Source organism: Uranotaenia lowii, chromosome 3, assembly GCF_029784155.1.
Source record: "Uranotaenia lowii strain MFRU-FL chromosome 3, ASM2978415v1, whole genome shotgun sequence".
NCBI classification, from domain to species: domain Eukaryota; kingdom Metazoa; phylum Arthropoda; class Insecta; order Diptera; family Culicidae; genus Uranotaenia; species Uranotaenia lowii.
Window position 1 is genome coordinate 240,322,354 of NC_073693.1, and position 14,209 is coordinate 240,336,562.

General features: G+C 37.9%; 2 protein-coding genes across 5 annotated transcripts in view; both read left to right on the forward strand.

The window, feature by feature from the left end:
- LOC129751056 (5'-nucleotidase domain-containing protein 1-like) overlaps positions 1 to 14,209 on the forward strand; it is a 60,913-nt gene that overhangs the window by 2,215 nt on the left and 44,489 nt on the right. The window lies entirely within an intron of this gene.
- On the forward strand, positions 1,676 to 8,349 carry LOC129753224 (uncharacterized protein K02A2.6-like). The gene is made up of 3 exons (XM_055749023.1): positions 1,676 to 2,071; positions 4,699 to 5,559; positions 5,608 to 8,349. The coding sequence occupies exons 1-3, from the start codon at positions 1,676 to 1,678 to the stop codon at positions 8,347 to 8,349; spliced, it is 3,999 nt and encodes a 1,332-aa protein (XP_055604998.1).

Here is a 14,209-nt window from a genome sequence, read left to right on the forward strand (position 1 = left end):
CCGCCTTCGTTGTTTTTTCATACAACTCGGGACCAGCGGTGCTTGTTCCATCCAGTTTGGTGCTTGTTAGGCTCAGTTGTGATTGCCGAAATTGTATCCTAGGACGTAAAACTTGACCGTTTTGTTGTCCTGAGCAGCTTGCTGGCACTATAAAATCCTATTGCCGCCCTTCTCTGGCCGAAATTCAAACTAATAATTTTTAAATTAATTTTTAAAAATCCGAAGTGTAACAAAACCAAAACAGCACTGAACAAATTCGACTATTTTGACAGATGTGTTCATTCGGTCACTCACCTTGAATGAACCTCTGTCACTTTACCCACATCGACTTCGGGAATAAGGTGACAAATCTCACGGTGACTCCGAAGTGAGGTGACAATCATCACGTCACGCGCGGCGCAGAATAAGGGCCATAAAAAGACTTATATAAGAAGGAATAATCGCATTAAACTTACTCAAATAGCATAAACATAGCTACAAAAAGTGGAGGCGATATAGCTATAACGACTAAATTCCGAAAATTCCAACGAATGGAAGGAACAGCTGTCCTTGACCGAGAATCGAATTCCAATCCTCCAAGTTAGCTCGTCAGAACCTTACCACAAGGCCAATTCCTTAGTTGTTTGAGGGACAAAAGATGTTGAAGTCCCATGACGCACATTTTTTTCGAACTAGGAAGAGAGACCTGATCGAGTGTCAAAATCAAATTTTGCCTAAATCAAACGGTTTTTTCTTAATCTTTTTTTCACTTTTTATTACAAAAAAAACTATTGTTATTAACATTAACGTAGTATTTAGTCTATTCCCGACCATTTTTTGAAATTTTAAATTTTTTTTTTATTATGTTTTGATGCATTTAGTACTTTGAACGGGGTCTGTACAAGGTATGATCAAATTTTCTGTGATCTTAATTTGATTAATTTTCTGTGCTTACCTTGTGATAAACTCAAGTATTTTTAAAACATTTGCAAACTCGTAAATTACGCACGACAGTTCGGTATAATGTTTTTTTTTGTATGGCTTCAGATACAATTCAGATTTTTACAAATTAAAAACCCATTTTCTGCTTGAAATAATGAATTGTAAAGAGTTTTACTACTTAAATCCTGCAGTATGATGACCCCTTTCAAATGTGTTCTAGCAAGCTGTTGCTAATATAAAATGATGGTTAATTAGTGCACGGTGATTGGTATCACAAGTATCTGCATGGATCTGTTTTAGATAATCGAATAAATCAAACCGAAAAGATTTTTAAGTTCCTTAACTGTCAACTTGTACAGAAAATTTACTTACAAGTTGAGAAAATCAGCAGTAAAAAGAAACAAAAATTGTACAATGTTTTCATAAGAAGAGAAAACCTTTAATTTTATATATAACACTTAATTAACGCAACAGTACGAGCAAAGATATTTAAGTATTAAAATAACATTCTTTGAATCTGCTACCGCCGAGTTCAACCCTGGTTTAAGGCGTACGAATACATCGACGCGTATGAAGAGACTGCAACTGTGACGCCATTTTTAGTCAGTTCGAATTTCCCTGTGCGCAGCTTAAAACGTGAATAAAATAATTAATTTAGTTTAATTGAAAAGCGCGTTATTATTTCGTAAGAACATAACATTTGGCGACGAGAAGTGTCTCTGAGGAGAAAAATAGTGTTTTAAAGAAACAAACTATGTCTAATCCGGAAAACAGTGGATTCCATGGATACGCGGAAGCTTCAACGCAGGATGTGCTGAGGCAAATGGCGGAACAAAACACCCGTCTGCTGCTGTTACTGGAGAGACTAACAACATCAAATGCAACTCCAGCGGCCAATCAGTGTAGAAGTCCGGACCAGATAATCGAATCGCTGTCATCGGTTATTCGGGAATTTCACTACGACCCGGAAGCAGGCATCACGTTCGAACGTTGGTTCAACAAGTATGAAGATCTCTTCAGAGCGGATGGCAAGGATCTGGATGACGCTGCCAAAATACGCCTTCTAATGCGAAGCTTGAGCGTCCCGGTTCACGAAAAGTTCACAAACTATCTCTTGCCACGTCATCCACGCGATTTTTCATTCGGGCAAGTAATCGAAAAACTGAAAACGATATTCAGCGAAAAAAGGTCGCTTTTCAGTAAACGCTACGATTGCCTCCGCCTAATTAAAAACGATTCCGATGACTTCGTCACATACGCGGGTAACGTAAATCGTTTTTGTGAAGATTTTGATTTGGCAAATGGGGATTTTTTTTTATTATCTGACAATTTGCGCCGGGGGTCTTCAGATTTTCCCCAAAATTGAAAATTTGGTTCATTTTTGCGACTTAAAAACACATGTATTTTTTCAGATTTCTAACATTTTTATTTTTTGAGTTAGCTTCGGTTACATTTTTTTGTAAAAAAAAAATAACCATTTTTCAAAGCTACATAACTCTGTTGTTTCTCAACGGAAAATATAAAATAACACATCAAAATGCATTGAAATTTTATCAGCTTTCCAAATAGAATAGTTGAAAAAAATTAAATAATGACCTTCAACATGAAAAGTTGTAAATAAACTTTAAATGGCGTCTAAAAGTACCGGCTGCACCACCGAATATTTTGCAAAAAATACCATTGTATAGCTCGATTCATGATGCAACTTTCATCTGAAGACACCAAAGTGGGCCATCAACTCCTTGAAGAGTTATGAAAGAAATAGTGACAATAAATCTCTTTTTTTGCATTGAAAACAAACAATTGTGGAACAACTGCACTCACATATGGAGATAGCAAGCACTTTTAACAAGATGGAAACAAAAGAACTTAACAAAGCAGGTAAAAAACACTACTTTTTCGTGCTTTGTAGAGTGTTTGCAGCAAAACTGACTTTAAATTTTAACCAAAATTCTGAGTATCGTATTGTTTGTGTGATATAACTAATAATGGGAATGTTGCTTTTACAACCTGGTCATATACTATATAACTTATTAATTTTTCGATCAAAGATCATTGTGAAGCATAATCAATGCCAATAGTAGAAGGTTCAGTCCCTGTGTTTGGGATCACAAACATGTGATTACCATACTAGAACGAACATAATTCGTCGTCAGTGTTTTGCTACCTCGATCGCTCACACACGAATCTTCAGTGTTCCACCGTCCATTTTAAATCAAATCTGGGAAATTACGGATGCAAAACTTAGCGCATAAACTTCTAGAAATGACAGTAAAATGTGCATAACTTGTTGTGACCAGGTGCAAAACTGGGTATAAATGAAAACGTTATTAGATTTTTGGATATAACATGAAGTCAGTTAAGCTGCAACAATCTACCGCCCCTTCTTTCATAACAGTCCCATATACAAAAATAAGCAAGTGAGATAATCAGCTTTTTCTGTTTTGGAATATATTTTTAAATTGTGAAAACCACATAATAAATCGTTAGACCTGAAATTTTCGAAATTGGGTTGTTGGTAAGGTCGAGAGCACCATTTTTATTCATTATGGGACTGTTAATCGACCATATTTGAAACCTTTTTCGAATCTACTAGCATAACAGTCCCATACAAAATATATTTTTTTCTCACCAAGCTACTTTCTAAGACTTAAATTTGATCATTTTTGAACTTCTAAATGCAATTGTCAGAAAAAGAAACATACTTTTGCAAAAAAATATCATGAATTCCACATTGTAAGTTGAATCTTTTTACGATTTTTGATTGCATCCGATAGTTTTTCGCTCAGGAAGTCATTCCTAAGAAAGTCAGACCTGCCTTCGAAAACTAGTGTGCATCATTCGACATCAAGTGAGTTAAAAAAATGTTTAAATGATTCAAAGCAATAAACCAAAGACTATTTCGCCGAAAGAAGCATTGAAAAGTATCCAAATCCGTGGTATTTCACATATGGGACTGTTATTCAGGTATATTTCATATAGGACAGCCACGAATTGATATTCTTTTTTCGAAATTTCTAGAACAAAACCTCTTTTTTTAGTCTTTTATGTTGAAGCCTTATGTTGACCTAAAATGACGAAAATTCATATGGGACTGTTATGCGAGTAGGGGCAGTCTGAAAAGGACGAAAAATAGTGTTTTTTACCTGCTTTGATAAGTTCTTTTGTTTCCATGTTGTAAGAAGTGCGCGCTATCTCCATATGTGAGTGCAGTTGTTCGACCATTGTTTGTTTTCGTCGCAAAAAAAGAGATTTATCGTCATTATTTCTTTCATAACTCTTCAAGGAGTTGATGGCCCACTTTGGTGTCTTCAGATGAAAGTTGCATCATGAATCGAGCTATACAATGGTATTTTTTGCAAAATATTCGGTGGTGCAGCCGGTACTTTTAGACGCCATTTAAAGTTTATTTACAACTTTTCCTGTTGAAGGTCATTATTTAATTTTTTTCAACTATTCTATTTGGAAAGCTGATAAAATTTCAATGCATTTTGATGTGTTATTTTATATTTTCCGTTGAGAAACAACAGAGTTATGTAGCTTTGAAAAATGGTTATTTTTTATTTACAAAAAAATGTAACCGAAGCTAACTCAAAAAATAAAAATGTTAGAAATCTGAAAAAATACATGTGTTTTTAAGTCGCAAAAATGCACCAAATTTTCAATTTTGGGGAAAATCTGAAGACCCCCGGCGCAAACCCGTCAGATAATAAAAAAAAATCCCCAAATCTTACAATCGACCAATTCAAAGCACTAATTTTTGTCTGCGGTATGCAGTCGTCACAGGAAGCAGAAGTAAGAACGCGGCTTCTGGCGAAGCTCGAATCGGACACCAGTCGAGAAATCAACCTGGAAGCACTGGTAACAGAGTGCCACCGCATATCATCTCTCAAGCACGATACTGAGCTGGTTGAGAAGCAAGCATCCCCGTCAGTGCACGCTGTCCAAAAAGCCAAAATTACGCAACGACATTCAAAATCGTCTTCCCAAGCAGAATCAGCAGTTCCACGATCACCTTGTTGGCAGTGTGGGGCAATGCATTTTGTCAAAGATTGCTCCTACAAAAACCACACGTGTCAACAATGCAACCGCCAAGGCCACAAAGAAGGTTACTGTAATTGCTTCCGAACAACAGCAGACCCTTCTGGATCGACACGCAGAAAAGACAAACAGCCAACGCAATCCAGATTCATCCATAGTGTGAACCACATCGGCAACCGGCGGAAATACGTGAAGGTGACTGTGAACCACACTATTCTCAAACTCCAGATCGACAGTGGTTCCGATATTACTGTCATTTCTGAACAGTCCTGGAGGAAATGCGGTTCACCGACGCTCCAACCAACCCATCATCATGCAGGTACAGCTTCCGGCGACCCTCTTCCACTGATTGGCGAATTTGGATGTGCGCTGGCCATCGATGGTGAAGAAAAATTTGGAACCTGCTACGTTACATCAGTCAAGAACTTAAATCTTCTGGGATTGGACTACATGGACGCTTTCGATTTGTGGGACAAGCCACTTTCCAACGTTTGCAATCAGGTAAATTGTTCCAATTCAATTCCTTCAACCAACCGGTACCTCACCCGTTTTCCCGAAGTTTTCAGAGACGGCCTCGGACTTTGTGTGAAAACCAAGGTTAGACTTTATTTAAAACCTAACGCCCAACCTGTCTTCAAACAAAAGCGACCGGTACCCTTCAATGCTGTGCAAAGAGTTGACGAGGAGTTAGATCGCCTACAACAGCTGAACATCATAACACCAGTAGATTATGCTGACTGGGCGGCGCCAATCGTTTCCGTTCGGAAACCCGGTGGGAAGATTCGTGTCTGCGCCGATTATTCTACGGGACTCAATGCAATGTTAGAGCCACATCATTATCCCCTTCCAACACCAGACGACATTTTGGCAAAACTTTCCGGAAACAAGTTTTTCAGTATTATTGATCTGTCTGATGCTTACCTGCAAGTCGAGGTTGACGAAGAATCCAAAAAACTGTTGACCATCAACACTCATCGAGGGCTTTTCCAGTTCAACCGGTTGGCACCAGGAGTCAAATCAGCACCCGGAGCATTTCAACAATTGATGTCCAAAATGATTGCCGGTTTGGAAGGCGTAGATAACTTTCTCGACGATTTCATCGTGTACAGCAAAACGTTGACCGATCATATTAAACGCTTGGATTTATTGTTCTCCCGAATTCAAGAGTATGGGTTCCGGCTACGTCCAGAAAAATGCAGTTTCCACAAACCCGAAATCAAGTATTTAGGGTTTATTGTTAATGCCAACGGTATCAAGCCTGATCCGGAAAAAGTAGCTGCGATAGCGAACATGCCTGAGCCAACAGATTTAACTACCCTACGATCGTTTTTGGGAGCGGCAAACTTTTATGGAAGATTTGTCCCAGAAATCCATAGAATCAGACGTCCTCTCGATGAACTTCTTAAAAAAGATCGCAAATTCGTTTGGAGTAAGCAGTGTCAAGAAGCCTTCAACTCATTAAAAAAGGTTCTGCAGTCAGATTTACTTTTGACGCATTACAATCCGGAACTTCCTTTGATAGTGGCTGGAGATGCGTCGAAAACTGGTATAGGAGCTGTCGTTATGCATCGGTTTCCTGACGGGCAAATGAAAGCTGTTGCTCATGCATCGAGAACTCTGACAGATTCCGAACAGAACTATGGCCAAGTTGAAAAGGAAGCCCTAGCTTTAATTTTTGCAGTTACAAAATTTCGGCGTATGCTTCTGGGGCGAAAATTTAAACTCCAAACAGACCATCAACCGTTAATCAAAGTGTTTGGATCGAAAAAAGGTATTCCGCTACACACAGCTAACCGCCTTCAACGATGGGCACTTACATTACTCGCCTATGATTTTGAAGTGGAATATGTTTCGACGGACAAATTTGGCTACGCAGATTTCCTATCTCGACTAATAAGTAACCATCAGAAGCCTGACGAAGAATTCGTAATAGCTGCAGTTAATCTGAACCAGGAATTAAGCTCAACTTTACACGACCACATCGGAGCATTGCCGGTAACATTCAACATGATTAAATCGGCTACAGCAGATGATGCTATTCTCCAAGAAGTTCAACGCTACTTATCAGATGGTTGGCCATATGCTGACAAAATAGTCAATTCAAAAGTAAAAGCATATTTTGTTCGGCGTGAATCACTCTCTTCAGTCAACGGATGCTTGATGTTGGAGGATCGTGTCGTGATTCCAGAAAAGTTGAGTCAGCGCATTCTACATCAAATTCATAGAGGGCACCAAGGAATGGAACGCATGAAATCTATTGCTCGTGCAATTGTTTTTTGGCCCAACATCGATCAGGACATCGAAAATCTAGTTCGCCGCTGTTCTATTTGTGCCAGTGCATCTAAATCCCCTCCGCATTCTGAACCACAACCTTGGCCAAAAGCGGATGGTGCGTGGAAAAGAATTCACATCGACTACGCTGGACCAATTAATTCTTGGAACTACTTAGTAGTAGTAGACTCGTACACCAAATGGCCCGAGATTTTCCAAACGCAATCGACCACGGCAACAGCTACTGTGCGGTTCCTACATGAAACATTCGCGAGGTTTGGTGTACCAGAAACAATAGTGTCTGATAATGGTACACAGTTTTGCAGCAATGAATTCAGGACCATGTGTGAAAGGTTGGGAATCATCCATATCCGTATCGCCCCTTTCCACCCACAATCTAATGGGCAAGCGGAACGATTCGTCGACACTCTTAAACGTTCGCTGCAGAAAATCACGGAGGGAGAAGGTGTCCCCGCAATTGATGCTCTTCAAACATTTTTACAAGTGTACCGCTCAACACCGAGTGCAGTCCTTGATGGCATGTCTCCTGCGGAAGGAATGCTTGGTCGTCCAATGCGTACTACTTTGGAATTGTTGAAACCTCCTAGTGTCCCGAAAAACATGAATAAAGTTCTGCCCTCCAAATATACAACTGGTTCCAAAGTGTATACCAAGGTTTACAAGAACTCGAACAAGTGGAAGTGGGTTCCTGGTGAAATCATTGAAGAAATAGGAAACGTCAATTTCAATGTGCTGTTGGATATACAGGTTGGGCGAAGGAAGTTAATTCGTACACATCTAAATCAACTTCGACCAAGGTTCGAGACTGCTCAAGCTGAGGATTCCGGAACTGCCACAAATTCCCCGTTGAACATCCTCAAGCATGACTTTCATTTGGACCATCTTATGCCCTTACAGCAGTCACAGCCGAACGATACCCATCAGCCCAAGGATGACTGTGGATATGAGTCGGAATCAGATGAGTCCTTCCAATCAGCAGCAGAGTTGTCTATTCCACATCAATCAACTCCTGTTCCGTGTGAAACACCGAGATCAGCACGACCAACGAGGACTATCCGGCCACCACAGAGATTCAACGATTACATCATGGACTGAACTAAAGGGGGAGATGCTACCGCCGAGTTCAACCCTGGTTTAAGGCGTACGAATACATCGACGCGTATGAAGAGACTGCAACTGTGACGCCATTTTTAGTCAGTTCGAATTTCCCTGTGCGCAGCTTAAAACGTGAATAAAATAATTAATTTAGTTTAATTGAAAAGCGCGTTATTATTTCGTAAGAACATAACAGAATCTTAATTTTGTTCCATTAAAATTTTAACTTCATACAACCTGCGAAACGTGGCATCTGAAAGGATTGCATTGAATGTAAAATCTTTTATCAAATCAAATTTGTTGCATAGATATTTGAATAACTTCGCTGACACTGTTGCAACATTTAGGTGCTATACATCAAATTAACCCTTTCCTTCCCATGGTAGCACAGGTGATCCACAACTTTGCACAGCACGCATTTGTACTGGGCGCTATGGATCAACACCATTTTTTCACCGAATGTGTAGATATGAGTGAAGAAACAGTGCACGAAATTTGAAGAAAATCGGTTCGCTAGGTTTTGCTCGGCAGATCAAAAGCTGCAAAAAAGTCGGATTTTTTTCGAATTAAAATCAAGTCGTCATAAGTTATTTAATAACTTGACAAGTTTTTATAATTTTCTTCAAATAAAATTACTGACGTGCAGAAGGTTGCTTATGCAAGCAGAATCAAATGATGGTTTACTTAGATTTCAACTAAAACATATGAATTTTTGAGTAAGTAAAGTGGATCACTGGTGATACACTGGGAACAAAACGTACTTTTCTTCTTGTGAAGCTTCTTATCAATACTCAAGAAAATCATTTCGCCAACAAAAAAAAAATCGCTTCAGAATAGTTATTTCATCTGCTTAAATGACCACATGTCTCAAAAGATTAGTAAAAGTTCGTGATTTTCTCGAAAAACGGCATGTTTTGTTTTCCTTGCGCAAAGTGTCATGGCGGCCATTGTTCAAGGCGAAATTAAAATTTCAAATATTTCAATAAATATAGACCCTCGAGGGATGCGTATACCAAAGAAGTTTTTTATCAAATAATCGTTTTAGTTCGTGATCAATGAAGTGATGAAATTCCATGTTTTTTTCCAATTATTTCCTGTTTTTCATTTGCACCCTATGTGTTGTTATCTTCCCAATGGAGCACATATGATCAACCTCAAAACCCAAATTTATCAAATGGATCATTAAAGTAGGCCTAAATTATGCATCTTTTGTTCTAAAACTTTAGCTGTAAATCAATATTTCTATTTTTAAAACGTGAAAAACCTCGTGGGAAGGAAAGGGTTAAGGCTATTTTTTAAGCTAACATAGTAAGGATTTTTTCTGTTTATTGCTGATATTTAACTCTCAACTTGTAAGTACATTTTTGTAAAAGTCGGTAGTTTATGAATTTTTTAATCTTTTCTGTGTGATTAAACCATCGTTTTATACCTACGAAATTTCAAGAAATATGGACTTTTTTCACTAAAACTCCTAGCGCACGCTCTAAACTTACTCAAATAAGCTAAAATTTGGCCAGAGTTCTTGAAAATGAATGAAGTCCAAATTCTGTAACAGGCATCGTGATCAGCGAAGAAAGCCGAAAAGTGAACTAGTCTAATATACCTACACTGCCGGCCAAAAGTTTGGGATCACCCGCTAAAAAACATGCATATTTTGATCGCTCATATCTCGGCCGCCTTAGGACATATTGCAAATCTTCTGATCTCATTTGAAAGGTAATGAGCAATAGCTATTTCGGAGGCATTTTGCCTAAAAATAATGTTTTAGTTTTGCACCTAGAACTTAACCTAAAGTTAGAACATTTTCAAGAAATCGCACTCAATAATCAAAGCCAATCATCTCGCGATAGGGTGAACCAAATTTCAAAATTTGAGTTGCATTAGAATCCTTATTCTATACTTCTCAAAACACAATCAAAAAATTTTGTGCAAAAATTTAAGAATGTACTTTTAATTAATAAAATAGACACTTAAGTTATCGTCCAAAAGTTTGGGATCATCCCTCAGTATGGTGTATCGGCCAAAAACATGCAAATTTATCTCATTCATATCTTTCTCATCTAACATCGTATTGCAGATCTGAAGGGTGCATTTGAGAGCTTAGGAATTGTTGTTTTTCCATAAATTCATACAAAAATTATATTTTAAAGTGATAACCATAAAAAAATTACTTGAAATAAATTGTTTTTTGAAAATTCACACTTATGATTGTGAATTTTTTATGGTTATGGATTTCAAATATAATTTTTTAATGAATTTATGAAAAAACAAAAATTCTTAAGCTTTCAAATGCACCCTTCAGATCTGCAATACGATGTTATATTAGAAAGATATGAATGAGATAAATTTGCATGTTTTTAAAAGAATGATCCCAAACTTTTGGTCGATACACCATACTAGGGGTGATCCCAAACTTTTGGACGATAACTTAGGTGTCTATTTTATTAATTTTTAGTACATCCTTAAATTTTGGCACAAAATTATTTGATTGTGTTTTGAGGAGTATAGAATAAGGATTCTAATGCAACTCAAATTTTGAAATTTGGTTCACCCTATCGCGAGATGATCGGCTTTGAATATTGAGTGCGATTTATTGAAAATGTTCTAACTTTAGGTTTAGTTTTAGGTGCAAAACTAAAACATTATTTATGGGCAAAAAACCTCCGAAATAGCTATTGCTCATTATCTTTCAAATGTGATCAGAAGATTTGCAATATGTCCTAAGACGGCCGAGATATGAATGATCAAAATTTGCATGTTTTTTAGCGGGTGATCCCAAACTTTTGGCCGGCAGTGTATGTATATAAAACATGAGGGTGCCGTACGTGTATTTTTGTATGTTCGGAATACGATTTTTACTGGGGGGACGAAACGGGGCCAAAATTGGCACATGTACTCCAATTGGAACGAATACGAATTTTGACCTCATTTTGAAATGGTGGGTGAGCGATTTTCGATTCAACATCTGAAATTGAAAAGTCATGACATCCATTTTTCAACGGTTTTTTTCCCTTTGCTAGGTTTGTTTTTCGTCTCCATGGGCGAGGCATCGCATCGGAAGCAACTAAGGAGACTAAAGTAAACATAAAGAGACCCCATCTGATCCTTTTATCAAAAATACATATACTGCATCAAAAAATTGTCCGTACAGCCGTGCATGTGATATTTATCGTTTCATAAAACATATGAGACCAAAGGAAACAATCCCATATTTATTTCATTATTCGTTCAAATAGTTGCTCATTCTTAGGCAACAATCATTTCACTTATTTTCTAAAAAAGACTTATAAACCAATAAAATCAAGAAAATGTACATCAAAAAATTGTCCGTACAGAGTGAAAACTCTCACAAAGAACTTCCAGAATATCAAATCAATACTTGGTATGTCCGCCTTTTGCTGCAATTACACTCTGCAGGCGTTGCTTCATCGAAATGGCCAACTTCAGGGTAGTCGGGGACGAAATCTTACGCCATTCTTCCTGCAAAACAACCTTCAGCTGATTTTTGTTCTGAATCCTATGTTCACGAATTTTCCGTTCGAGATGATCCCACAAATTTCCAATTGGGTTGAGGTCCTGTGATTAGGGAGGGTGTGGGAGTGTCGATTTGACATTGTAAAGCAGCCATTCCCTCATTAGCTTCGATGAATGTTTCGGATCTTTATCCTGGACGCAATGAAAATTGGAACCGTGACTCAGCTTCATCGCACTGTCCTTCAAATTGTGCATCAAAATGTCAAGATACATGAATCGATCCATGGTAGATTTAATGAATATCAAGTTTCCGGTGCCATTTGCACTGAAAGCACCCCACACCATTACAGGGCCACCACCGTGCTTAACTGTTGGTCCCAAATTTTTCGGATCCATTGCAGTATTTGGTTTACTTACGCCATACTTTTGCATGTCCGTCAGACCCAAAAATATTAAATTTACATCGTCAGTGAATATGACGTTCTGCCAAAACTCTTCTGGTTCCAGGATATAAACGGCTTCTTACGAGCAACACGACCTCGGTATTTTTTCTCATGAAGTATGTTCCGTCCGTTTGAGGATTAACCTGTATGTTTCCAAACTTCTTCAGGCCTTCAGCTAGTTTCGGGGCACTGATTTTAGGATTCTGACTGATTTCCCTGACAATGATGTGATGATGACGATCCGTAACCTTCAGTTTGCGGCCTCTTCCTGGAGTGGTCTCCAGGAAGTTAGTCTTCTTAAAGTTCTGAAGGACATACTGAATCGACGATCGTGGCCGTTTCACTATACCTGCAATTTCGGACAAGCTTTTTCCGTCATTCTTCAGGTCAACAATCAGTATTTTTGTCAGGAGCAGACATTTTCCTGTTAATTATATCCACAAATTGTTGAAACCTATTAATTTACGCTAAATATCGTTCATTTTACCGTATTTATCGCTCAGACTACTGGAAATTGCCTTTGCTGAGATTCAACTCACGTTTCTGCGTTTGACAGACTGACACAATACACTGTTTACTTGACTAATACCATCATGTCACCATCTACCGCCCAGTTAAGCGGTTTTTCAACTTCAAACATGTGTAATAAAAAAACGACAGCAGATTTTTATTCACTTTCTTTTCCAATACATCTCAAAACTGCTCTACTTTTAATAAAAAATTTAGTGGAATGCGAAAAATGTACGCTTTTAAAAATAATTAACTAAACGTTGAGGTGTTCAACTGGCCCTATTACCGCCCAATCCACTTTTTCGGGTATCGATAATGTTTTCTTAAGGAAAAAACTATCTAACAACACGGAAACTGTTCTTTTTAATATTGTCCATGTAACGAGCTGTCAAAACCATATTTTGGATCTTGAGAGAATACATTTTGTGAAATCTTTCCCGCAAATTTTGTACAAATTTTAACAAAGTGCGTTGACTGACAAAATGATGATTCCCGGCAAACAGCCTCAAGTAATCGATTACTTTCAGCGATAAAACATCATTTTCTAACGTAATCAAACTAAATGCTTCTTACAATTTACACTTTTGATACAATACATGCGTTAAAAACAAAGAAATTGTGCGTGACCGGTAATTAGGAACCCACACTTTTATTTATACACCAATTACCGCCCATCACTAAACGCTTCAACAAACAACAACTATTGAAAAAATCGAAAATTTTCCGATGCAAATCTTTTCTACAAAAATCAAACTATCGTTTCAAGTCGATTGTAGGACAAATAGGTACTTTTTAGTAAACAAAACCCCTTTTTTCCCTAGGAGCACAGTTATGCTTAGTTCGCTAACAGGCGTCGAATTCAATAATTTGACCGGAAACGAAAAACCAAATATTTTATTTCTGGCTATAGTTAGCATAATTAAGTGATGATTTTTCAGTGAAATGGTCGAACAATGATGCCGACACAGAACACAGGTCTTATTTTTGGAGAAAAAAATCCAGTTTTTCCGAAATACATACAAAAGGGTGATTTTGGGCGGTAAATGGTGTCTGGGCGGTGAATGGTGACTTGATGGTAGTTGACAAAGGCCTAAGTGTACGGACAATTTTTTGACGTCGTTATGGGACTTTCTATAAAAAATGAATTGGATTATTTTTAAGGTTTAATTCAGAAACATTTTAACACTGATCTACAAAAAGGACTAGTTTCTGCAGCGAATGATGTAATTGTAGTATTTTTATTGACTGAAAAAGGGCACTTCTTGATTGTTTGGATTTCAAGGTACGTGCTGTACGGCAATTTTTTGATACAGAGTATATAAATCAACCCTGCGGTTGGGCTTGTGATATAGCTCAGTTGGCAAGTCTGATGTCTCCTGAGCCGATGTCCGCGAGTTCGAGCCCAAGATTAAACATCGAACACAGTTGTACCG

Bases quoted from the DNA above. Each gene is read 5' to 3' on its own strand.
- LOC129753224 (XM_055749023.1), top strand. From the start codon at position 1,676: ATGTCTAATCCGGAAAACAGTGGATTCCATGGATACGCGGAAGCTTCA. The intron at 2,072-4,698 runs GTAATCGAAAAA...TGCGGTATGCAG, and splicing joins GCGATTTTTCATTCGGGCAA to TCGTCACAGGAAGCAGAAGT. The intron at 5,560-5,607 runs GTTAGACTTTAT...TTCAAACAAAAG, and splicing joins GACTTTGTGTGAAAACCAAG to CGACCGGTACCCTTCAATGC.